This window comes from Exophiala xenobiotica (genome assembly GCF_000835505.1).
Source record: "Exophiala xenobiotica strain CBS 118157 unplaced genomic scaffold supercont1.1, whole genome shotgun sequence".
In the NCBI taxonomy this organism is placed as follows: domain Eukaryota; kingdom Fungi; phylum Ascomycota; class Eurotiomycetes; order Chaetothyriales; family Herpotrichiellaceae; genus Exophiala; species Exophiala xenobiotica.
Genome location: NW_013562494.1, coordinates 4,400,340 through 4,423,408, shown reverse-complemented (window position 1 = coordinate 4,423,408; position 23,069 = coordinate 4,400,340). Strand labels below are relative to the sequence as shown.

The 23,069-nt window shown below is 51.0% G+C and overlaps 10 protein-coding genes across 11 annotated transcripts; 5 read left to right on the top strand and 5 right to left on the bottom strand.

Annotated features, from left to right (window-relative positions):
* The first annotated feature begins 358 nt into the window (after positions 1-358).
* Positions 359-1,637, top strand: PV05_01738 (uncharacterized protein). Its single transcript, XM_013466769.1, has 4 exons — positions 359-685; positions 753-843; positions 943-1,384; positions 1,454-1,637. The coding sequence occupies exons 1-4, from the start codon at positions 454-456 to the stop codon at positions 1,628-1,630; spliced, it is 942 nt and encodes a 313-aa protein (XP_013322223.1). The 5' UTR covers positions 359-453; the 3' UTR covers positions 1,631-1,637.
* A 36-nt stretch (positions 1,638-1,673) lies between these two features.
* On the bottom strand, positions 1,674-2,620 carry PV05_01737 (uncharacterized protein). Its single transcript, XM_013466768.1, has 2 exons — positions 2,070-2,620; positions 1,674-1,992 (listed from the first exon to the last, which is right to left on the bottom strand). The coding sequence occupies exons 1-2, from the start codon at positions 2,350-2,352 to the stop codon at positions 1,862-1,864; spliced, it is 414 nt and encodes a 137-aa protein (XP_013322222.1). The 5' UTR covers positions 2,353-2,620; the 3' UTR covers positions 1,674-1,861.
* A 457-nt stretch (positions 2,621-3,077) lies between these two features.
* On the bottom strand, positions 3,078-5,280 carry PV05_01736 (uncharacterized protein). Its single transcript, XM_013466767.1, has 2 exons — positions 4,417-5,280; positions 3,078-4,352 (listed from the first exon to the last, which is right to left on the bottom strand). Exons 1-2 carry the CDS (start codon positions 4,830-4,832, stop codon positions 3,182-3,184), a joined length of 1,587 nt encoding a protein of 528 aa, XP_013322221.1. The 5' UTR covers positions 4,833-5,280; the 3' UTR covers positions 3,078-3,181.
* An 858-nt stretch (positions 5,281-6,138) lies between these two features.
* Positions 6,139-7,594, bottom strand: PV05_01735 (uncharacterized protein). Its single transcript, XM_013466766.1, has 4 exons — positions 7,324-7,594; positions 7,104-7,275; positions 6,492-7,048; positions 6,139-6,440 (listed from the first exon to the last, which is right to left on the bottom strand). Exons 1-4 carry the CDS (start codon positions 7,502-7,504, stop codon positions 6,415-6,417), a joined length of 936 nt encoding a protein of 311 aa, XP_013322220.1. The 5' UTR covers positions 7,505-7,594; the 3' UTR covers positions 6,139-6,414.
* A 241-nt stretch (positions 7,595-7,835) lies between these two features.
* Positions 7,836-8,974, bottom strand: PV05_01734 (uncharacterized protein; the record flags this gene model as incomplete). Its single annotated transcript, XM_013466765.1, has 3 exons — positions 7,836-8,614; positions 8,662-8,746; positions 8,803-8,974. 3 exons carry the CDS (start codon positions 8,972-8,974, stop codon positions 8,332-8,334), a joined length of 540 nt encoding a protein of 179 aa, XP_013322219.1. The 3' UTR covers positions 7,836-8,331.
* A 317-nt stretch (positions 8,975-9,291) lies between these two features.
* PV05_01733 (uncharacterized protein) lies at positions 9,292-12,020 on the top strand. The gene is made up of 2 exons (XM_013466764.1): positions 9,292-9,493; positions 9,541-12,020. Exons 1-2 carry the CDS (start codon positions 9,481-9,483, stop codon positions 11,775-11,777), a joined length of 2,250 nt encoding a protein of 749 aa, XP_013322218.1. The 5' UTR covers positions 9,292-9,480; the 3' UTR covers positions 11,778-12,020.
* A 192-nt stretch (positions 12,021-12,212) lies between these two features.
* Positions 12,213-13,915, top strand: PV05_01732 (uncharacterized protein). Its single transcript, XM_013466763.1, has 3 exons — positions 12,213-12,748; positions 12,802-13,502; positions 13,555-13,915. The coding sequence occupies exons 1-3, from the start codon at positions 12,649-12,651 to the stop codon at positions 13,558-13,560; spliced, it is 807 nt and encodes a 268-aa protein (XP_013322217.1). The 5' UTR covers positions 12,213-12,648; the 3' UTR covers positions 13,561-13,915.
* A 180-nt stretch (positions 13,916-14,095) lies between these two features.
* Positions 14,096-16,268, top strand: PV05_01731 (dihydroorotase, homodimeric type). The gene is made up of 2 exons (XM_013466762.1): positions 14,096-14,303; positions 14,413-16,268. The coding sequence occupies exons 1-2, from the start codon at positions 14,169-14,171 to the stop codon at positions 15,385-15,387; spliced, it is 1,110 nt and encodes a 369-aa protein (XP_013322216.1). The 5' UTR covers positions 14,096-14,168; the 3' UTR covers positions 15,388-16,268.
* Positions 15,250-16,870, bottom strand: PV05_01730 (uncharacterized protein). Its single transcript, XM_013466761.1, has one exon. It carries the CDS (start codon positions 16,828-16,830, stop codon positions 15,463-15,465), a length of 1,368 nt encoding a protein of 455 aa, XP_013322215.1. The 5' UTR covers positions 16,831-16,870; the 3' UTR covers positions 15,250-15,462.
* A 113-nt stretch (positions 16,871-16,983) lies between these two features.
* On the top strand, positions 16,984-22,278 carry PV05_01729. Of its 2 annotated transcripts, XM_013466760.1 has the most exons (4): positions 16,984-17,601; positions 17,755-21,363; positions 21,413-21,596; positions 21,651-22,278. In XM_013466760.1, the coding sequence occupies exons 1-4, from the start codon at positions 17,182-17,184 to the stop codon at positions 22,100-22,102; spliced, it is 4,665 nt and encodes a 1,554-aa protein (XP_013322214.1). In that variant the 5' UTR covers positions 16,984-17,181; the 3' UTR covers positions 22,103-22,278. The 2 variants fall into 2 exon arrangements, with proteins under 2 accessions (XP_013322214.1, XP_013322213.1); XM_013466759.1 differs by having other exon boundaries at positions 21,413-22,278.
* Positions 22,279-23,069: the final 791 nt, after the last annotated feature.

The following is a 23,069-nucleotide window of genomic DNA, read 5'->3' as shown; positions in this document are numbered from 1 at the left end:
CCACGGTCGACCCGATGGCACCTTGGATGTGAGGCCATTTGCACGCGCAGCGTAGATCGTGGTGATTCGTCTGATGTAATTGCGTAGGGTAGCAATATCGACCTACCTCGCTCGGTGAGAGGTGTCTCGCTCATTCCCTTGGCGGATGTTCTGACTCCGCACAGAATTGAGGATCGGTAACGACAGCAGTCGGACTTGTTTGGATCCTGACAGAAGAGGATATGGTGCGAGCTTAAGGGCCATCTAAGCTGCTTATATCAATGCTTTGGTGAAGAGGCGAAGTCTGTCCTCAAAGCGCAGAACGCCTATCAATGAACACCACCCCCGGACATGTCCATTTTCCACAAGTCGTGCCCTTGATAGACTCACTCCGAGCTGCTGTGAATCGAACAGTTTCCCCCTTCGCATAAGTCAACAACGGCTGACATCGTGCCCAACAAGAGGATTGCAGGCATGGAAAAAGACCACGTCCAAATCATCACGCTGAGCGACGACGAACGTCGTAAAGGCAAGTACTCTCAGTTGACGCTCCAGAAGGCCCTCGAGGCGATGCACCAGGAGGGACTCGTCGTCCTCAAGGGCGTGATCGACGTCAAACACATCAACGCTTTGAACGAGAAGATGTGCGCGGAAGCCGACAAGAAAAGAGCAGATCCGGATCAGATATACAATCATGCGGTCAAATGTGCGTTTCCAGCAATGCTGTAACTTATATCCCCGGACTGGTATGGAGTATGCTCATATTGGAAAAGCCAACTTCCTCCAACGTCCACCCGTCACAGATGCCACCTATCTCTTCGAGGACGTTTACTTCAACCCGTTCCTCCTTCAACTAGCCAATGCGTCAGTTGTTCTCCCATCTCCTACGTCCATCTCCTTCGCTCATCCGACTCTTTCCCTGGTTTCGCCCTCCGCCAGCTGATCAATCTTGCTGCTGAACAGGTACCTCGGCCACACACCTATATGGACCTGGCTGACCTCGAACGTCGCGCTCTCCCATACCTCGGGCATGCGCCAACCGCCCCATAAGGACTGCGCCTTCGCCCATCCGCAGTATCCGTACTACTTCATCGCCAACATCCCCCTGTGCGAGTTCACCATCGACAACGGCGCGACGGAATTCTGGCTCGGCTCGCACGCGCAGGCCAGCTACCGTGAGCAGATCATCGCGACCGAACCCGCACAGATTGCAGAGTACGGTCGTCTAGGCGAACCCTTACCCGCGATCACCGAGGAAGCCAAAGAGGCGCGCAGAGCGGTTCGGCCACCGATCCAGCCGCCGTGCTCCCCTGGTGATATCATGATCCGTGACTTGAGACTGTGGCACGCGGGCATGCCCAACGGGACCGAGACGCATAGGATCATGATCGGATTGGGATATCAGGTACTTGTTCTGTCGACGTTCTCCTGTTTTGGCCGCAGGACATGTGCTGACGAAAAGACGTGGTATCAGAGCCCATTCTACCCGAATTCCAGGATGCGGTGCCACCTGCCCGTATCTCAGCGGGACTTCTTCAAGAGATCGGCAAAGGATATGGTTGAGGTCCGGGCGGATTTCTATGAGGATGACGAGTTCGAGACATTGACGAAAGACACGCATTTTGAATTGAGGCCGGATTACTTGGAATGAATCCCTTCTTACCTAATGAATGCATTAATTGGACTTTTCATTCGTATGCTTGGATCCGGAGAGCTGCTTCTAACTCAATAGTCCCCCCAGCTAATCATTGCAGTGAGTGTGCTGTATTCCTTTCGGCTCCCTTGTCTGTCGATTCTCTGTACGCGTTGCCGTTGCAATCCAAGACCCCTAACATGACCATTCCCTTGGACGGTGAGCTCCATATCGTTTGAGTCCGAAATCCTAAAACTTCCCCAACCCACCCAACCTGTCACTGACACCGCCCAGACCCTGCTCCGCTGCCTCCTTGCCCAAACCGCCCGACACTTTGTCGAGCTCGTCCTCGCCCATGATGGGGTTCTTCTTGAGCGAGTCTAGAGTCACCATACGTCAATATCCTGCGCTTGCTTTTTGACAAATTTGGGCCGGGGGGAGGAGGCATGTGACATACCTTTCAGCGCACCCTCGACTTTCTCACTTCCCACGTTCTCGAGAACTTTGACCTCGGCGATGGCCTTGGCCTTGTAGTACCGCTTGGCCCACCACTCAGCAACGTCGTCCGCATAGCCGGTGAAGTAGATTGTCCCAGCGACCAGAGCGAGCAGTGTGACAATGGCGGCCAGGCTGGTGAAGATGATTCCGGTGGTCGACATGCCTGCGTTAGGGCCGTTGCTGGTGGCTTTGGCTGTGGCGGAGGAGAAGGCGCTGGATACGGCTGAGCTAGCGGATGACATTTTGAAGGAAGATGTGAAGAGGCGATGAGATCCGTTGGCTGATTTTCTCGTAGTCTTCCGCGTCTGTTTGGCTTTCTCAAGTGTCTTCGTCCAATGGATGATTGCGATGAATAATTCTCAGCAACGAACCCGATGGTCCTGCAGAATAAGGGTATGTATGGGTGTTTCGTTTGGCAAATCCTTTTAATTAAGCAAGTGATAATCAAGGAGACAAAAGTGAAGAGAACCCAGATATCGGTGCGGTACTAATCACTTCAGTCCATCTGTGTAGCATTCACTGCCGTGCAAACCTGTTTGAGGATCTTCCGACGTCATGTCTACGACAACCGTGCTGGACGGGCTCGTGCGACCCATCGACGCCGGACCACTCAAGTTTGACACAACGGCTCTTGGGAGATCCAATGAGAAGAGGAACTCCATCTGAAAGTCGAAAGATTTACTCGAACCCCTGGCGAGAGAATGGTAATCAAGTGGACAAATGCCATGTGGAAACAAGTCTCAGATAAGCGGCACTCGAGCGGAGTGTCGAAGTTGGTCAATCAAATTCTGATCGCTGCTCGGCTATCGTTTACATGTCACCAAAAGGGCATGAAATTTTGCAGGCTAGTTGGCAGGTACATATAGCAAAATCAGATATGGACCGGAGTGACATTCGCATACTCCCTATCGCAGGAAAAGTAACACACACCAATGAACCTGAACCTGAACCTGAACCTGAACCTGAACCTGAACCTGAACCTGAACCTGAAGCTTTTACCAATGTCTCAAATGGAGATTGACAGATCCGGCGCTTTCAAACATTCCCCTCTGTTGTATCCGTCCTAGATGCCTAACTTGCAGCCGCTTCGTGCAGCCGAAGCGGCACTCTCGCAGGCGCCGTCGTGACGCTGTACTGATGCCGCATGATGGGATCCGTCTCATAATCCTCAATCTTGTCGAACTTCTGAAGCATGCGCACGATAACATATCCGGCCTCCGTCAGGGCGAACTGCTGACCCAGACAAATCCGTGGACCTCCGTTGAACGGCAAGAACTCCCAGCCCGGCTTTCGTCCGACCCAGCGTTCGGGCTTGAATTCAGCAACATCCGGGCCCCAGATATCCTCCCTGTTATGCATGATGTGGACCGAATAGGCCACCTCTGTTCCCTTGGATACATACAAAGGAGAATTGCCGTCTGGACCTCCGCCTCGAGGGATAGTCGTGTCCTTGGTTGCTCGTCGACTATTTATGGGAACCGTAGCATTGTGACGAAGGACCTCGTTCATGGTGTGTTGCAGATACGAGCAGCCCTTGAGTGTTTCGAAGCTGATTTCCTTGGGATTCTCGTACGTGCCGAATTGCTCAACGATGGTGTCACGCAGTTTCTGGAAGATATCAGGATGTCTGACTAGGTGGTAGAATGTCCACCCGAGAAGTCCAGCGGTTGTATCACGACCGGCTAGGAGGATGTTGAGAAGTTGGCTCCTAAGCTCGACCGGGTCTCGGGTTGCCTGGACGAGTTCCTTCAGGAAGATATATTTCTCTTTCTTCTGTCCTTTTTCGAGGTGATGTTCGTTCAAAGACGACAAGTCCGTAGTCAAGGCGAGATTGACATAGTAGTCAGCGAACTGGTGTACCAATTTGATGTTCTCGTGGAAGTGCTTAGGTGAGTATATCCAATATAACTCTGCCAGCCGACCCCGTGCCCCGACCGTCATGGTAGCAGCATCAAAAGCACGTCCGAACGAGGTCCAATCTAGATTGCCGGCTTGTTTGACTTTCTCGCTCGAATAGCCTGGTAGAGCAGCGAGTTGGGAGTTCACACTTTGGCCGAACAAGAACTCCGTAGCAGAGTCGAGAGTCAGGCGAAAGAACAGTGGCCCAAGGTCCACTATATCGGTCCAGCCGTCTTTTGTGGTAAGATGTTGGAACATGTCTTGGACATGAACCTCTTCCAGGTTCAGGTCGGACACTTGCTGCCTGGCAAATTGAGGACGAAGCAAGGCGCGGGAGTGCTCCCTGGAAGCGGAGTTAGATACTGCGCATCAACTGGACGCTGCACCTTTGCACGCCCTCCACTTACCATGCTTTGCCGTCTGAGGTGAATATTCCATTCCCAAATACCGGGAAAAAATTCCCGCGACGCTGCTCTCCAATTTCAAAGTCATTGAATTGCGTGGCGAGTATGGCTTGAATGTTTTTGGGGTCCGTTGTCAAGTACTGTTCGGTACCAAGAATGCTTTGGCGCCATGTTGGAACTCCTTGCCCCTTGTATATGTCGAAGAAAAATGCAGGGACCACTTGATTCTGGTCGGCTTTGATGATGTCCCAGACGAGATCAATACCGAGTGGTAGCTTAGCTTTCCGCTCTTGGGCGGGTTGGCATCCCCACTGTCTTGCTTTGCGAGCATGACGTGTCTTTGAGATGATAGAGGAGATAACGAAGAAGATAACAGTCGACAAAAGCAGGCCAAGGGCCGCGAATTTGTAGTTCACCATGGTGAACAGAAAACGATACGAAGAGGCAACAAAACCGACAGTAGCACAAAGACAAAACGAGCTGGAGTTATGTCAACAGACCAATGTGCAGAGAATGCTGTCGAGAATCGAATATTGTATGGGAAGTCGAGGACGAAATAGGAGGGCCGAGTCGAGGGGAACAATAAGGTATATCCTGGTGCGCCTGGCACGCCTGGTTATGGTTCAGGTTCGTATTTCGTGTGAGAGATGCGTATACAACTAGCCAAATGCGACGTTTGAGAATTGAGGGGCGCTTACTGTAGGATGGACTAGTGTTTAGCGGTTCCTGTTTGTTGCCGTAATCCCACCCAACTGCTGACCTCTCCGGTTGCAATCATGGACCCTTGTAGACGATGTGATACGGTGAGTCGGACTGCGCGAGTCAATGTTGATGGAATCATGTCCCCCGCAATCTGTGGATGAAGCCAAAGCCGAAAGGTCCACGGAATCCGACCTTGGCGGCATGAGACTTTGCGTTCCACTGCATCTCCCGTGTCATATGGAACGAGGAACAACGTCGAGGTCATGTTGTTTAATATGGCCAAGGCGATTGGCCAGAGTTCTCTTTGTTCGAAGGAGCCGGGGTTATGAGTTGAACCGATTGCAGAGCCGTGAAAACTTGCCTCGGTCCAGGACACGACTTGACCTGGATCATCATCAGCCTACCTGACTCGAACTTCCCGGCTGGAAAGTACAGCGCCATGATGGCGCTGTCTAGATGAGAGATGAAATACTGGTAACACGCGCTTTGGTATAGGACTATTGGCCAATGCACCCAACGATCCGCAAGTGTTTCCTGAGCAGTCCCCTCGAGAGCACTTCCGTAAAGGCGTCTGCGATATTTTCTCTCTTCGTACTGACCCGGCTGGTTGTGATTGTCACGACTTCGCGGGTGACACGACGACTGACGTTGATTTTGTCGGCATTCCTTATTGTTTTATGGTCGAGTCATCGTCGATGAAAGCGGGAAAACTCGCACTCTGGAGTCTGCGATGTCAAGTTCATCGATGTGTACTTTGGGTCATATCAGGTTGTTGTGTTATACTGTCAACCGGTATATGAGTTGAGGTCGTGGCAAAGATCGCGCTTCCAACCTTACACCCAAGAACTCAAGAAAATCGATGCTGACAGCGTCGCCTAGTCGCCTACGATTGACGAGTGAGAGTTGGCATGCCGTGGCGGAGATAAACCAAGGTAGAGACAGGGTCCACGGCGGTCCTCGTTGAGTCGAGTCTTCAGGCATGCCCGAGAAAAACGATCTTGTACTACGATGGACTCAGGCCATCGCGCATGGCATGTACTAAGTCTGGTTACTACACTCGGACCGTCCCTGATCAGTCACAAGAAAATAGAGCTAAAAGAGTGCTCGTTAGAGACTGCACTGGTGGTAGCCCAGTTTTGAGAGCGCATCCAAAGGGTATCTGATAATTGCATTGTCGGGCTACAATTTGCCTCATCACATAATGTACACCAATTTGATATCAAGCTTCTGCCGAAAGTGGAGGGTCTAGATAGGACAGGAGCGAATTTGGAGATTACAACGCCTAAAGCCGACGAGTATTTACTCCTCGACGAAGGACTTCACATCTGCATGTAGAGTTAGCTCGCCGCCAGTCAAAAAGAAGCAACCGCACTTACCATCGAGCCATTTAACATATTCTCGTTGCTCCTTGTAGTCGACATATTCAAACAAGAAGGTAGCCAATTCTGCATCAATTCCTCTCTCTTCAAGGTACTTCTCGAGCATGGCCTGGAGGTCGGGGTCAAGGTTGCCAATTGTTGGACCAGCATACAGACTGCGAGCCTCTTGAGCATCTTTGGGGTTCTGCGCCTCCAGCAGCGACTCCTTGGGGAAAAAGCTGATGGTATCGATTTCGACAGTACCCTCCTGCGCAACAGCTCGTATCTCAAGGGCTTTTTTACCAGGTTTCGTAATGGTGATTGTCAGGTGGATAGGGTAGGCTGGTGTCTCGCTCGTCATACCGGCGGCATCCTCTCCCTCTCTATCGGCAGGTGCGATGCTGTCCTCTGGCATCACATCAACTTTGCCTCCTCTTGTACCTGACTGGTTGATGGTCGCCTTATTCGAGCCGTAGTCTGCTTCGTCTTCAAGGGAGCCATCTTCATCTAATCCGCCGAATTCGTCCTCTTCGGGCATGTTGTCGATCTCGGCAACGCTCAAGGAAACCTTGATCCTAGAAGGAGAATTGTCAACACTCAGTCTTGATCTTGGTAAGGCAGCATCCTCACTTTTCATTACCAAACTCCCTTGTCAATGTGACTTCATGTGTACCAGGCTTATCTTGCACTTCCCAAGGGTGGGTCTTCAAGAAGTCATCGATGGCGGCAACTGTGCTCTCGTCGTTGTTTTCCAATTCGAGCTGTCGTTCGGAATTCAGCTTCTCGGCGAGCTCGAGATCGGCTATTGATGGATTAGAGAGATTTCCTGGCCGGAATTGATTCTGCTTACAGTCCCCCGCGGGTTCTCTGTGGAATGTAGAAGTCGAGAACGCAGGGTATGATGTTCGCATTGCGGGTTGCCATATTGGTCGGCGAGCTGTAAACCTCGAAACTGAGGGAGAGTATCGGATGGCAGATTGGCGTAATGAGGCCTTGGGCAGAGCCCGGCTGAAGAGCCGCAGAGAGTTCATCGTAAGTACTAGTAGATGAGTACGCAAAATAGTCAACGAAAGGGTGATGGATGCGAAGAACTCAGTTGCGCAGTTGGATAAAGCAATGGCTGTCCTGTAACAAGATAATTTTTTGGGAAACACGCCATCTCCAAAACTTAAGGTTTGAAATGACACGGACCGTGACGGACGTGACGGACTTCCCTAGCACGCCCTCGACGCCTAGGTACACCTGGAGCCTTCTGTCACGGTCGTCTCGACTCCTCGGATATTGTTCTAGGTGTAGTCCGTACCGAAGATGGGGATACAAGTATAGATTTTCACCATGCTCCTTGATATCACCAATGGTCCGCCTCAATCATCTATGATATGGACACCTCTTCCGCAGCTGCTCTTGCCGATACCTAACATGTCCACATGGGCAATAGGTCCCGTCTGATCTTGTTTCCTACCAGTGTGGCAGACGAAACTCGAAGCCGCCAGCTCATTAACAGAGCCTTGTCCATCTCTTGGTAGGCCACAACGGTCTGTTCCATACAGGGGGATAACCTTCCGACGAGTTTTGGCCTGCGTATCGGGTCCTCCAAGTTAACTGATGATATGCCCGTCAGGCACAATCGGAATATTCAGAACCGTTATAAGATCAGTCTTCCGGTCTTGACCGATGAGTTGAATATTCCACTTCCTCGCCAACAACATGCATTTGCTTGATGTCCCATGCTGTCTGAACAAGATCTCCAGGGTTTCAAAGTCCGAGGGTTTCGTTGCGGGAACTTGATTGATGGGGTCCAGTCAATCATGTACACAGCCGTATGTTTGTTTGACGTTAGAAAAGAGCCGTGCATGTTTCAAGAGAGCCCTTTTGGTGGGAAGCTTGATGGTTTGACCTCGCCTGACTTTACCACACGCACGAAAGTAAGCGTATTCAAACCACTCCAATCTCCTCCCCATTTTTCCACTTTGGATCGGCTTGCTTCATTTCGTAGATCAGGGACCCAGAAGCCACCTCGGAACTCACGTTCCTCAGCCTCCTTCCTCTGTTTGATTTGTTCCTCTAGCTTGCTGGGTGGCCGACCAGGTCGCCGTTGCTGTTGGGCTTCTTCTAGCTGTTCATCGTCACGGTCGATGTAGCTGCACACGTCAGAAACAAGTATCCCATCGTGTTGACCCAGGCATACCTTTGTGTCAGCAGATGCATTTCCTCTTCACTTAGAGCGCCAACCGAGCCCTCTAAGGCTGATTTGAACCAAGCGACTCTGTCGACTGTATGGGCATCCTGATCAGCAACGGCACATAGCAATTCTCAGGGGTAGGCATACCGTAGACTTGGTTCGATTTCACAGCGGCATCCATTACACGTTGTAATTTTTCTTCCCTTGCACCCGCTGACCGTAGCCTTTTCGCATCTCGACTGTTTTCGTGAAGAGTGTTGGTTTTCCCGCCTCTCTTTTTGGAGATTTGCTTGTGCACTTTATTCAGAGCACGAGCCATTTGAATAAGTCAAGCACGTTCGAAAGGCTGAAAGATTCTCATATGACCGCTTCAAAGAATGCGAATATCTTGGGCAAGTCGTTGCACAGTCGGAGAGCCCTTCGAAAAAAGTTCCTGGGGCGGTAGAACTTCGGAAAGGGCGGAGCCCGCACTAGAAGTTGGATCAGTCAGACTGATCATGGTGACAATCAATTCCTATCGCACACGTGTGAATGTCACAAGAGGACTGGTCAGACGTTCGCACTTTCCTCCCGCGCTGATTCCTTCCCCAAGGCGCGTCTGGATGCTGAAGCGCGTTGAATCTAGGCGGAATGCCCTGTCAATGCGCCTCGCAAGCAAATATTGTCCTACAGCAACGAATATAACTTTCAATGGCACAGGTTCGTTCAGGGAACAGAGTTCTTGTCTTCCAGGGTTTCTCGCGCGATACTCCATGTTTGCGTGTCGGCTTGACAATATCAGACACCATTGGGAATAGGCGGTGAGCGCCAAAAACCACTCTTGAAATGGGCATTAAGGGCAAGTTCTGGCACAATATCTCTGGCTGCAAGCTGACGAGGCAATAGGCTTATTGCCCTTGCTCAAATCGATCCAGAAGCCATGTACTCTAAAGAAGTTCAGCGGGCAGACAATTGGAGTCGACGCATACGGATGGCTACACCGCGGTGTTGTGGGCTGCGCCTTTGCCCTTGCCCTCGGCAAACCCACCACTATCCATATCGATTTTGTATTAAGCAGAGTTCGAATGCTTCTTGACTTCGGCGTGACGCCTTACCTCATATTTGACGGAGACAACTTACCCAGCAAGGCCGGTACGAATGCTGCTCGGCGGAAAAGAAGACAGGAAAGCAAAACATTGGGTCTGGAGTTGCATAGAGCTGGGAAGATGAGTCAAGCACAACAAGAGCTCCAGAAGTCTGTCGATGTTACTCCGCTAATGGCCCGGCATTTGATCGAAGAACTGAAGAAGCTCAACGTTCAGTATATCGTAGCTCCATACGAAGCTGACGCCCAGCTAGTCTATTTGGAGCAGAAGGGCATCATTGACGGCATTCTTTCTGAAGACTCAGATCTCCTAGTATTTGGTGCTAAGCGCCTACTGACGAAACTCAACCAATATGGCGAATTGGTAGAGATTGAGAGGGCAGATTTCCCTCTATGCAAAGACATCAGTCTTGCAGGCTGGACAGACACAATGTTCATGCGACTGGCTATCCTCAGTGGCTGCGACTACTTGCCAAACATCGAGAAGCTGGGTCTGAAGACAGCATACAGCTACGTTCGGAAGTACAAGGACGTTGAGAAGATCTTGCGCATGATCCAGTTCGAGGGGAAATTAGTCGTTCCCAACGGCTATCTGGATAGTTTCCAGCAAGCCGAGTTGACCTTTCTCCACCACCGGGTATTTTGCCCCATTACACAAAAGATGGTCTTCCTGAAAGAGCTTAGTCCAGGTATGTCAGAGCGCGATATGCCTTACCTAGGGCCCTATGTCGACCCAGACACGGCAATAGGCGTGGCATGCGGAGACCTGGACCCTTTCTCGAAGAAGCCTCTTCAACTCGACTATACCAAATCGCTTGGCCGACCGGCACTTGGCGAGAACAGACGACAGAGTTACGCAGGTCCTGCAGAGTTGAAGCCCAAGAAGTCCATCGAAACGTTCTTCAAGCCTCATCGACAGCCGCTTGCTGAGTTGGACCCAAACAGTCTTACACCTTCGCCAACACAGCAGAGACTTCTCGAGCGTCATCAAAATGCCTCCTGGGAACCAAGGCTAATCAACTCGGCTCCTGCGCTCAGGCGCAGTGTGACTGCTTCGGTCAGCACCGCAGCGGCTACAGACCGTTCAGCCTTTTTAGCAAGAGCTTCGATGATGTCGACCTATCAACCTCCGAAACGGCAGCGCTTGTGCTCTGACTCTATGGATCCTTCGCCCAGTCGAGAAGTCAGGGAAAGTCCATTCTTTGCTTCTACAGGTGAAGAGATCGAGGCTAGCCCGTTAGCTGAGAAGAGGGGCAAAGTCAAGAAGAGCAGTCGATCCAGATTTGAGGTTTTCTCTGAGTCATCTGTCGGAGAGGTGTTGTTCGATTGCGATATACAGCAAAAAGTCAGCCCAAATAAGGAGATATCTCTCCAACAGCCTGCAAAACAGTCTTCCGAATGGCACAAAGAGCCTGATGACGCTCCTGAGTCCATACCTCAGTCTTCTCCCGTAGCTGCATCACCTTCCCCTTTCTACCCATCCCTTTCACACAACTCTCCGTCGAAGAGCAACTCGAAAAGCCGAACTTCACCTGATCCTGAAGCAGGACGCGAAATAAGCCAAGATGCCGATCCTGACGCATTCGAGGACTTATTGGAGTATCACGTCAGAAAGCAGAATGAAAAGCTGCTGGAAAGATTTGCGTTTCAATCCTCGGAAAAGAGTACCTCAGTTTCTCGTTGGCCCTCAAGCCCACAACAGCGCAGATCTAGGATGTCAGCGCAGCCACAAGAAGTGCACGCGCGTCTAGTGAATACTTTTGGCAAGACAGGGCCATCATCACGATGTCGGCGAACTCCGGATCTGTTGCAGACATTCCAGTACCAATCATCCGAGAGGCGACAATCAGCACTCGAGTCACTTGGAGCGTCCACTGTCAACAGAGACATGTTGTCCAAAGCAGCGAGCAATACAGCTGGGTTGCGGGGGAGCGAGGATGCAATGGTGCCGAACAGCGAAGACGATAGTTCTGAAATTGGGTCACCAGGACGAAAGCCGAAACTCGACCTTGGTGCTTATGCTTTCGTGCCTAGATGATGCATTGGAGATGTGTCTCAGCGGCATTTTGTTCGGCGTTTGTTTAATGTGGTAGATGTATGCCAACCTGAACGGCAACGTGTGTTGTCTGGATTGGTCGATATGAAACTGGGATTGGGAATGAGCGTGAAGCGTAAGCATCAATGACTATTGGTTATGGAGAATTCGTGCAGCGTTACGGTTCGAAGCAAGTACTCGGTACACACCACTGGAGAACTTCCAGATAATACGATTGAAGAAAAGGCCAGTCAAGTCGAAATGCAAATAAATGAGCATTCGAGAGACAGTCCAAGATGTGAGATGATGTCATGGAGCCTTGTGGTTTTTTGCGCAGCCTGGAATTAAAGTGGGAAGGCTGGACTAAGCCTAATTTAGTTAAATCAAAACACTGACAACCGTTCCCATTTCGAAAAAAGTGCATCTCAGCCCAGCCATCTATATTCCATTCACCACACAGACCAACCTCCACGATTATCAATGGCAGATCTCTGAGCCATTATGACAATTGGTGCCTTGCAGTCCCAGTCTCAGAATATTCCAAGACTAAATCAAGCTACGCCCCTCTCCCCTTCTTCTCCTCCCCTACTTCTCTCTATCCTTCTACCCAGCTTGCAAGACGCAGGAAGCTGACCTACAACTTCCAGCAATCTGTGAATATCGCTACCTCAAGCACAATACACCATATCGACGTACTGTCCTTATTACTCGGTACCTGCAGTCGACCGATCTGCTTTGACCACCTGTCGAACCGGGCTGCGTGCCAATTTCTTGCTCGTGCTGAGTTCCCATACCGCCTACCGTCCGCACGGACGGGAACCCGCAGACACTTCAACATAATCCCCCGATCCATCTGCATTGACCTCCGAGCAGTATGGCACCCAGATTCGCAACAGGGTGGAGGAGATTTGTTCCATTCATAGGCTACCATCATGTTCTTATGATCTTGATAGCCATTGCAATCATCCTCCTATGTGAGTATCGTCCTGTTTCCAGCATTCACCCCAAGCTAACTTATCTCCTCTAGCTCTGTTACTCGCAGGATGTTCCTCAACCTCTCCTCTAATTCCCGACATCTACCTCATCTCACTCTACTACCAACAATACCCTCCTGTATTCAGCACTGTCCAGGTCGACCCAGGAGTCTCGACAGCCATTGCGAATATTGTCAATGAGGCAGATCTTACAATACGAGTTGGATACTTTGGAATATGCATCAAAGCCGACGGTGGAGCATGGATGTGCAACCAGAATTCGACTGCATTGGCAGACTTGGTCAGTGTCGACCAAGATCCTCTCAACTTGATATGGGTGGCCAGCACATTCAAGAACGCCATTGTCTTCCCCTACCTGCTCATCATCGCCATCGTACTTGCCTTTTTGACGTTCCTCCTCCTCGCAACATTCCCTGGCTGGCACACGAGCACTGGTCCTGATGGGTCCGAACACGAAGTGCGCCCGTTTCCCTCAAGGGCTGTGTCACAAGTGGCATTGGCAACCATCTTCATCGCATCAGTCTTTGTGCTGGTGTCGGTGATGTGGCAGCACACTGCGGCTGTGGCTGCAAGCATAGTTGTCAAAGACCTCGGAAATGGAAGTGTCAAGTCCGGAGTCGGAACAGCCGCAATGGTATTGGGTTGGTTCGGCTTTGGGCTCCTGGTGATTGTGACACTAGGATTGCTTGTGATGATATTGAGCATACAGTTGTTGGATCGACTTACTGATGAAGTATGACCACCAGTATCTTGATGAACGAATTATCGTGCTGATCGATCGACAGGACTGAAATTGCATAACGGCCACGAAAACCTGAGCGATTTTGATTGATTTATGCATACGGCAAGGCGACAAGCATCTCACTGATGGATGAATATGAGAGCAACCGGCGTTCAAAGATGGATTCTATTCAGCAAGAAGCATTTTATCAATGGTAAAGCTATGAAAGATAGCTCATTAGAGAAGTTGTGGTCGGTACATAATGAAGGACCCCGAAGTTCGACCAAAAAATTGCAAATACTCTGGAGCTTGGGATGTGACATGGTTTGACATGGTACCTGGGATGATGGAGATGTTCTCGAGAATGGAACATCGTATGTACAACTGACACAATACAAATGAAGAGATTCAATTGTCTCGTTTCCTCTCATCAAAGTCATACATCAACTGGTTTTCTCTCGAGAGATTTTCCAAGATACTTGAGCAAGCTGTTGACCTTCTTTATGCTCCGCCGTATTTGATACGCTAAAGTACAAATCCAAGAAACTGACACCTCATTGGATTTCACATATTTTTTTGGTTCAATCAAACTGCTGCTTCCAACTCTCAACCGAAGATCCATTTGATTGTACACAGCCTACCCTCTTGGACCTCAGACTCTGGTTGAGATTGTGCAGAATGACGCACCGACTTTTCGACGGGCTGGTCCTCCCAGCGTCTGCGGATTTCCACGTCCATCTTCGTGACGGTGCTATGCTCGAAGCGGTCGCTCCTACAATCAAGCAGGGTGGTGTCGAGACTGTGTTTGTCATGGTAAGCTCTCTTGAAGCTGAGCTCGTAGCATCTACTCTTTTTCAGTAGACGAGGTCAACCGCATATGGGGCATACGTGGAATATGTGGGAATTGACTTCTATTCTACAGCCCAACCTCATCCCACCCATAACCACGGTCGAGCACGCCTTATCTTATAAGCAATCTATCTCCAAGTACACCGATGCAAAATGTTTAATGTCATTGTACCTGCACCCATCCGTCACGCCCGATACGATCCGCCAGGCCAAACAATCCGGTATCATCTACGGCGTCAAGTCCTATCCAGCAGGCGTAACCACCAACTCTGCCTCGGGCGTTGTCGATTACGAGCAATTCTACCCCGTCTTCCGGGCCATGGAACAGGAAGGCCTGGTCTTGAACCTGCACGGCGAAGCACCACCCGCAGAAGACATCACGGTGCTCAACGCCGAAGAAGCGTTCCTCCCCACACTCCTTGATCTGCACCACCGGTTTCCGAAGTTGCGCGTTGTCCTCGAACACTGCACCACGGCCGCGGCCATCGAGGCTGTGAAGCAATGCGGGGATAATGTCGTGGCGACGATCACGGCGCATCATCTCAGCCTGATCGTGGACGACTGGGCAGGCGATCCGATTAATTTTTGCAAGCCCGTCGCGAAGTTGCCGAGGGATCGGCTTGCGCTGTTGAAGGCCGCGACCAGTGGGGATGAGAAGTTCTTTCTGGGCACGGATAGTGCACCGCACCCGCTGCGCGCAAAGAAGGGTGGGTTGGACTTCGAGGTAGGGAAGTGTGCGGCGGGTGTGTTCACGCAGCCTTATGCTACGCAGTACGTGCTGCAAGCTTTTGAAAGAGCGGTAGAAAGGGGCATGATTGAGAAAGAGAGGGTGTCGCAAGATGTGCTGGAGGGATTTCTAGGCGGCTTTGGACGGAAATTCTATCGTATAGAGGCTAGTGGGGCGAAGATCAGGATTTCGGCCAGCGAGGAGAAAGTTATGGAGAAGGTGGCTGTTCAGAGTGCTGCAGCGAATGCGGCGGGAGATGTCATCGTTCCGTTCAGGAGGAACAGCCCGGTCTATTCTCTCGAGTGGCTGGCTAAGGAGTGAGTTGCTTCCTAAGACTATGAACCTTTTGCCAGGACTGGACAGAGGGCAGGAGCGGAGACTGCATACATTCCGCGATCATACTGCTGCGTCTTCAATTCGCGCCGAGTTGAAGAACTTTTGGATCAACAAAGCCGCAGCGACGCTGACGTTCAAGCTGTCAATGTCTCCAACATCCGGTCTTGCGTTCGGTATTCCGACCACTCCGTCGACGAGGTTATGCATGAAACTTCGAACACCGGTCTCTTCGTTGCCGAGGACGAGGACACAAGGATACTTCAACAAGGCACCTTCGGGTTTCAATGGTCCGACCTTGTTGAACTTTCGAGTGTTATGGCTATTCCAATCACCAGCAGCCTCAGATGCATCAGCAGCAAAGAACTTCCAGCCATTTTCACGAGAAGATTTGATGAATTCCCCCTCGGACCTGACATGCAGGATTGGCATATGTTCCAGTGCGCCTGCCGAGGCTTTCAGAGCATTGGTGCTGCCTGCTGCAGAAGCGGTGCCGTGCTCGGGGATAAGTATGGCGTCTACACCGAGAAACCAGGCTGAACGTACGATTGCGCCAAAATTTCCGGTGTCGGTGATGCGGTCCAGTAACAGCATGAATGGATAACGGTGAGCCGGACGATGTGGATGTAGACGGTTACTGGCCACGTAGTTCTCGAAGGCGAAGACCTTTTGAGGGCTATGGGCTTGTTCCTGCTTTGCCCATCCAATGGTAGCAGAAATGTCATCGTCGGGTCGCTTGACGGGAGGCAAGGCCGTGACGGGTAATGGAGAGAGCGGCGACGTCTCCATCAATATCCCATTATGCGGTCGTCCACCGGTAGCTTTGCTGAATTTGTTCTTCCAGTCACGACCCCGAACCCTTTCGACACGGAGGCCCTCTTGCTCGGCAATTGTGTAGATTTCCGCCAAAGTCTGGGAGACACCGGCCTCTTTCTTCCTTCTCATTCGATCCTGAGTTGGACTACTGAACGACTTCAATGCCTCTTCCTCCTCTTGTTCGTTGTCAGGGTTTTCAATATCGGGTAGCAGTCGATAGAGCCTGTATATCTTGCGTCGCTTGGCTTTCAGAGCGGCTAAGACGGAGTGAGTGCCCCAGATGAATTCCGAGGTTGCTGTAGTGTATGGAAGGCTCGTGGGTATGCCGACATCGACTGAGTCTCTGCCGCGGCCATTATTCTTTAGGCGTTGTCTATAGCTCTTAAATCCATCGAACTCCAAGCCATCGTGGCTCTCTATGTTCTTGTAATTTCCAGTGCCAGGAGAAGCTCGCTGATCCTCATAGCGGCGTTCATGCTTGACTCTGCTATACTGGCCATCTCGTTTACCCTTTTCAATGGCGCCAGTTAGGGAGATCCAACGGCGAGTAGTTGTTTCAGCGGACGCCGCACATGCAAGCTTGTTGCGCAGAGCAATGCGTACAACGGACTGCATTCACAAGTTCAAAGAATATGGAAGGCCGCAAGGGTGGTTGACTGATGGCAGAAAAATGCGGCGAGTTGGAGAAATGAAACGTGAAATTGATTCCGTTGCCGACGACGCCATCAACGCGCAGCGCGTCGACTCCATCATGCTCCAACCGAAAGTCGCAACCGCGAGTCGCAGCCTTGATTCCAGAACTCATTGCGAATACGAACCCTTCAAATAATTGTTCTTATCAAAAGTCCAATGTAGACTGTTTTAGCGATCTGCATGGCAGATTCAATCGGTCCGCACCCGACATAATACACGCCGAGACTCGAAGGACGCTTTCAGCGTCACCTTGTCCCCCAACATTCCAAGACGATGGACGTTATGGACATATCCTCTTGGCTAGGTAAGCCGCCAGTGAATCAGAAGGCCGATCAGGATGCTGGCAAGGAGACCGCGTCGCAGGGTTCACGCGGCTCTGATATCGAAAGCGCAGTGTCAGCACCAAGTGTTAGCAGCAGCGGTGGTGACATACAGCACATTGAGGAGAATCCGATACCCATGAGCGGCGACGGTCGTGGAAGTCCTGCAGAAGATCTATCGAGTGAGGATGAACTTGTTAGGTCTATTGTCACTCGTCTACAGCACAACTTCTACATCGACGTCCCGAAGCTGTCAGAGGAAGAGAAGGAGGAATATGAACATCTACCGGGCCATTTCTCGGTCCAGAAGGTGCTTGAAAAACTCAAGGGCGACAAATATCTCGTGAGGCTGAAGAGTGACGAGCAAGATCTTGTAAGTGGCCTCACTTGTCCTTGAGACTTCCCGACGTCGTCCTTTTATTCGCCCTCCTGATCCAAAACTCTTTTCTTCAACCCCTACCTCCTCTCCTCACTCACCCTCCTCATTTATGCGTTGGCTAATTGCTCAACGATGTCTCCTAACCAGGTCTCTTCACGCGAGCTACGCGGCCTTAATAACGGCTCTGCTTCACTTCGAGAATTCCAAAAGCGCGGCGAGTCCAAATCCAATAGAAGAGGCTCGCGCAAACCGATGGCATCAGGAATGATGGACTGGAGCACGATGAACCTCTCGGAGTCAGACGAAGACGAACGATCTCGCCCGCGTCGACGTCGGTTTAGGGCCAACGACAGCGAGGTCTCTGAACAGGAGATGAGAGATGAATCGGAAACAGCCGCGGAAGAACTTTCAGATGCTCCTCACACTCGCGGCAGACGCTCAGCGCGTCTCACCTCGAAGACAAAGACTGCTTACTTCCAAGAAGAATTCGTCCAACTCGATGATGACTCTGACACGCCCCGTCGGCGAAAGGGTCGGCCCCGTCAGTCTGCGCTTAAACCTTCGAGAGGACGAACACGACCATTACGTGCCACCAGATCCAGATTCTCTTCTTCTTCCGAGCCCGAAGCTGGCAAGCGCCGGTCGGAAAGAACACGTGCAAAGCCTCAACATAGCATGCGCGAACGGCAGGAAGACGACATTTCCAGCCTTGAAGAGGAGAAGACGGCTCCTAAAGTCATCGGCACAAAAGAACATTTTCTTCGTCTTTCGGAACACGATCCTTTTAGGAAACGACATCGTCAGGACTGCGATACCTGCAACTACACTGGTGACGATCCCGCCAAAGGGCCACTTGTATACTGCCAGGGATGTACGAACTCTTACCACAAGTCTTGCTTAGGCCCCAGAGGGAGCAGAGATCATCTGGTCACGAAAGTAGGCGACGATTTGTTCGTCCTTCAGTGCCGGCGATGTATTGGTCTTGCTCATATAAAGGACGAGTTGGCGCCTCACCAGGGTCGCTGTGTTGTCTGCAATGAGCTGGGCCCCTGCTCTAGGCCATTGCGCAACCGCCTTACCACTCGGCAAGAGCAAGTCCAGAGAGAAGAGAATGGCGGGAAAGATCCAATTACCATTGTCGAGCCGAGCATGATCAACAACATTGCACGCGTCATGTTCAGATGTGCGCAGTGTAATCGTCCATGGCATATGCATCATCTGCCACAGCGCAAAACAGCCCATTCACTTGATGACGACGATGACGAAGAAATGCTAGACAAATCCGAACTCGCACAGAGGCGCTTTGAGCATTACCACAGATCGTGGACTTGTAAAGACTGTATCGAGAATCAACACCAGATTGATACTCTGGTAGCTTGGAGACCTGTCGATCTTGAGGCCTACGTTCCAGGAACTACAGTCGACCAAATGGAAGAAAACGAAAAGGAGTATCTAGTGAAATGGAGAGCTCAATCGTACTTCCGCACAAATTGGATGCCCGGAACCTGGGTCTGGGGAATCGCTGTGGGTACCATGCGTACGGCTTTCATGAAGAAGCCCGAAAACCAACTGCCAAAAATGACCACCGCAGATGCGATTCCAGAAGAGGTCTTCAAAGTTGACATCGTCTTCGACGTTCGCTACTCAAGCGTTGTCAGGAACAGCACGAAGGAAATCGACCTGGCCCGAGTCAAAGAAGTCGACATGGCCTTTGTAAAGTACAAAGGTCTGGGTTATGAAGATGCCATATGGGAGAAGCCGCCGGTCTATTCTGATACCGAACGTTGGAACGACTTCAAAGAAGCATACGAAGACTACGTTACGAAACTGCACCTTTCGATACCCGCTCAATCCACGTTGAGGCGTCATTTGGTCCAGGTTCGGGCAATGGACTTTCAGAAAACCCTGATCAAAAAGAAACAACCGTCCATTGTGACTGGTGGTGAATTGATGCAGTACCAGCTGGAAGGCCTGAATTGGCTCCTTTTTCAATGGTATCAGAATCAGAATGCCATTCTAGCAGACGAAATGGGTTTGGGTAAGACCATCCAGCTCATCTCCTTCTTTGCTACACTGGCTCAAGATCACAAATGCTGGCCGTTCCTCGTAGTTGTGCCAAACGCTACTGTTCCCAATTGGCGCCGAGAGGCCAAGAAGTGGGCACCGTCTCTCAGAGTCGTGACCTACTATGGCTCTTCTATGGCCAGGCGATTGACACAGGAATACGAATTATTCCCCAAGAACAAGGATGAAGAAGAAAAGCAAAAGCAGAAGAAAAATCGGCCCGAAGCCAAAGACATTAAAGCTCATATTGTTGTCGCCTCCTATGAGTCTATCGTCGAAGACTCGGTACGCAAAAATCTCATGAGGGTACCATGGCAAGCTCTAGTAGTCGACGAAGGACAACGTTTGAAGAGCGATCGGACGCAGATCTACGATGCATTGTCCAAGTTCCGCTTTCCCTTCAAGGTCTTGTTGACCGGTACGCCGCTGCAGAACAATGCTCGCGAGTTATTCAACCTCCTCCAATTCTTGGACCGAAGCGTGAATGCTGCAGAACTTGAAGCAAAATATGCCAATCTCACGCAAGAAAACGTTCCGGAGCTGCATGAGACTCTTCGCAAGTTTTTCCTACGACGAACCAAAGCACAAGTCTTGACCTTTCTCCCACCGATGGCTCAAGTGATTGTGCCAGTAAGCATGTCGAGCGTGCAAAAGAAGGTGTACAAGTCCATTCTGGCGAGGAATCCACAGTTGATGAGATCGATATTTGCCCGGGACGGCAATATTCCTCCTAAGGAACGGACAAATCTGAACAACATCCTCATGCAACTCCGCAAGACACTCTGCCATCCTTTTGTCTACAGCCGTGAGATTGAAGAGCGGAATGTTGACAGCATGACTGCATTCCAGAATCTGGTGGCAGCCTCGGGAAAGTTACAACTGCTTTCGATCATGTTGCCAAAGCTGCATGAACGCGGACACCGTGTGCTCATGTTTAGTCAATTTCTCGACAATTTGGATGTCGTTGAGGACTTCCTGGATGGACTAGGACTGCAGCATCGTCGTCTTGATGGCATGATCTCTGCTGCTGAGAAGCAGAAACGCATTGACGAGTTCAATGCTCCCGATTCGCCTTACTTTGCATTTCTGCTCTCCACTCGAGCCGGCGGTGTTGGTATCAACCTGGCGACGGCAGACACCGTCATTATCCTGGACCCAGACTTCAACCCTCATCAAGACATTCAAGCATTGTCACGAGCTCATCGAATCGGTCAAAAGCAAAAGGTCTTAGTATTCCAACTCATGATCCGGAACAGCGCAGAAGAGAAAATCATGGCGATTGGGCGTAAGAAGATGGCTCTGGATCATGTACTGATCGAGCGGATGGATCGAGAGGATGAGGCTGGCGATGATCTGGAGTCCATTCTCCGGCACGGTGCCCAAGGGCTTTTCGAAGACGAGTCTGGTGCTGACGATATTGTCTACGATTCCGCTTCCGTCGATCGTCTCCTGGATCGATCCCAGATTGAGGACACCAAGACAAGTGAGGAGAAATCTGCCGAGTCTCAATTTAGTTTCGCTCGCATCTGGGCCAACGACAAATCCAGCCTTGAGGAAGACATGCCTGACACGGGCAGCAACACTCCTAATCCGGGAATCTGGGACAAGATTCTCCAAGAACGCGAACGAGTGTTCGCAGAAGAGCAGGCCAGGAAGGAAGAGGCTTTCGGCCGGGGCAAACGCAAGAGACACGTGAGTTGGGATTGTATATCTCGTGTGGGGATGAGAACTAACTGCGTAGGCTGTCGACTATGGTGGTACTGGTGACGGCGAACCCATGGAACAGGTGGAGGCCCCAGGTAAAGGCCGTGGAAGACCCAAGAGGCAGGACCCGGACTATCAGGAGGCCCCAGAAGTCGAAGAAGAATCTGTCGATGACTTGAGCGCCGATGACTCGGATGTCCGACCCAAGCGGACCATTCAAGGTAGGACAGCATCTACGCCTCGACGTCGCCGAAACTGATGGAATGATTGTACAGCGCGGCCCTTTAAACGAGTCAGAGTACCCCTTGGACAAGCACCTCATTTTAATGGAGATGCCGCATATGATTTCGGCCCGGTCCACAGTATGCCCCCATTGCACCAATGCTCTGCATGTGGTGAGCAGCATCCTATGGGTTGGTGCCGACTGAAGGTCGCGGGCGTCGAGCATTGTGGACTATGCGGGATTGCCCACCTTGGTCATGGCAGAACTTGTCCTCATCTGAATGACAATCGACAAGTTGCGACCCTGCTGCAAACCTTGAAGGAAAGCACGGAGAGCCGTGAATTGATTGAGCAGGCCACGAGATATCTGAGGGGCATTCGGGGAGATCTCATGCAGCGAAAGCGAGCGCAGGAACTTGGAGAACAGGCCATGGCAGGTGGGCCGCTGCAGCAGCAGCAGCAACCTCTCCGACCTCCGTCTATTATGCAAATGCGACCGGCATGAAGTGGAAGAGAGGTTCAACAAGAACCTTTGTGTGTATAATAGACGTGTGTGGTTCCTATTCCAGGAGAAGGTGAACATAGTGATACCCAGCTCGTGCTTGATAGCATGACATTGTACATTTTGGGTTCGGGAGTTTGAAAGCCGCCATGATAATCCACGTCAAAGTGGGAAGTAATCTCCATTGGGTGATTCCGAATCTGAGACTTCTCGGTATGCTGCCGGGCTACGGAAGGTCTAGATGTCAAAGCGAGATATCTAAGCAGCCAGATGGTCTCAACTAGGATGATGGGAGTGTCCTGCGACGTAGATTTGTAGATCTAAAGACCCAAGAAAGGGTAGGTGTGGTACAGAGGTGTCTTGAAACGCTTGCTGAAACGGAAACTGAACCGGGTCACCACCAGGATATACTGCATAGGTATCGGTTGCCGACAGGCCGAGACACAATGACGTGAGAGGCTTTAACGATGGAACCGTGGCTTTGGGAAACCAGCGCAGGGGTGTGCCAAAGAGAGGACTCCCCGTACTCGTAAACAGAGTGCCCGCATCTGCCCAGGACAAAGACAGCTCTCATATTATTAGTCTAACGACCCCAAGAAATGAATCTGGCCCATGACCTGTCTCTTGGTTGCAGTGCCGCGACATCAGAAATCGAGTGGATATGGAAATCAGGACTAGCACAGTATGCCCCAGAAGCTGGATCGTGATCTGCTGGTGTGATGAACAACAGACACATGACGATGATATATTTGGCTGCATGAGCGGACGTCCGTCGTTGGTAGGTCGTTAACGGGCCAGCATCACTGTGTTCGAGATGCCGCTTGACTGTAGCTGATGGGTACTATGGTAGTATGGTAGTATGAAAAGGGCCACGGAAGACAACTCTTGATGCAACCATTGTTGTTTGTGATCGTTCGGCAGAAGATGATTCCGTCATTACTACCTCCGTACTCCATGAGTACTAAGGTAC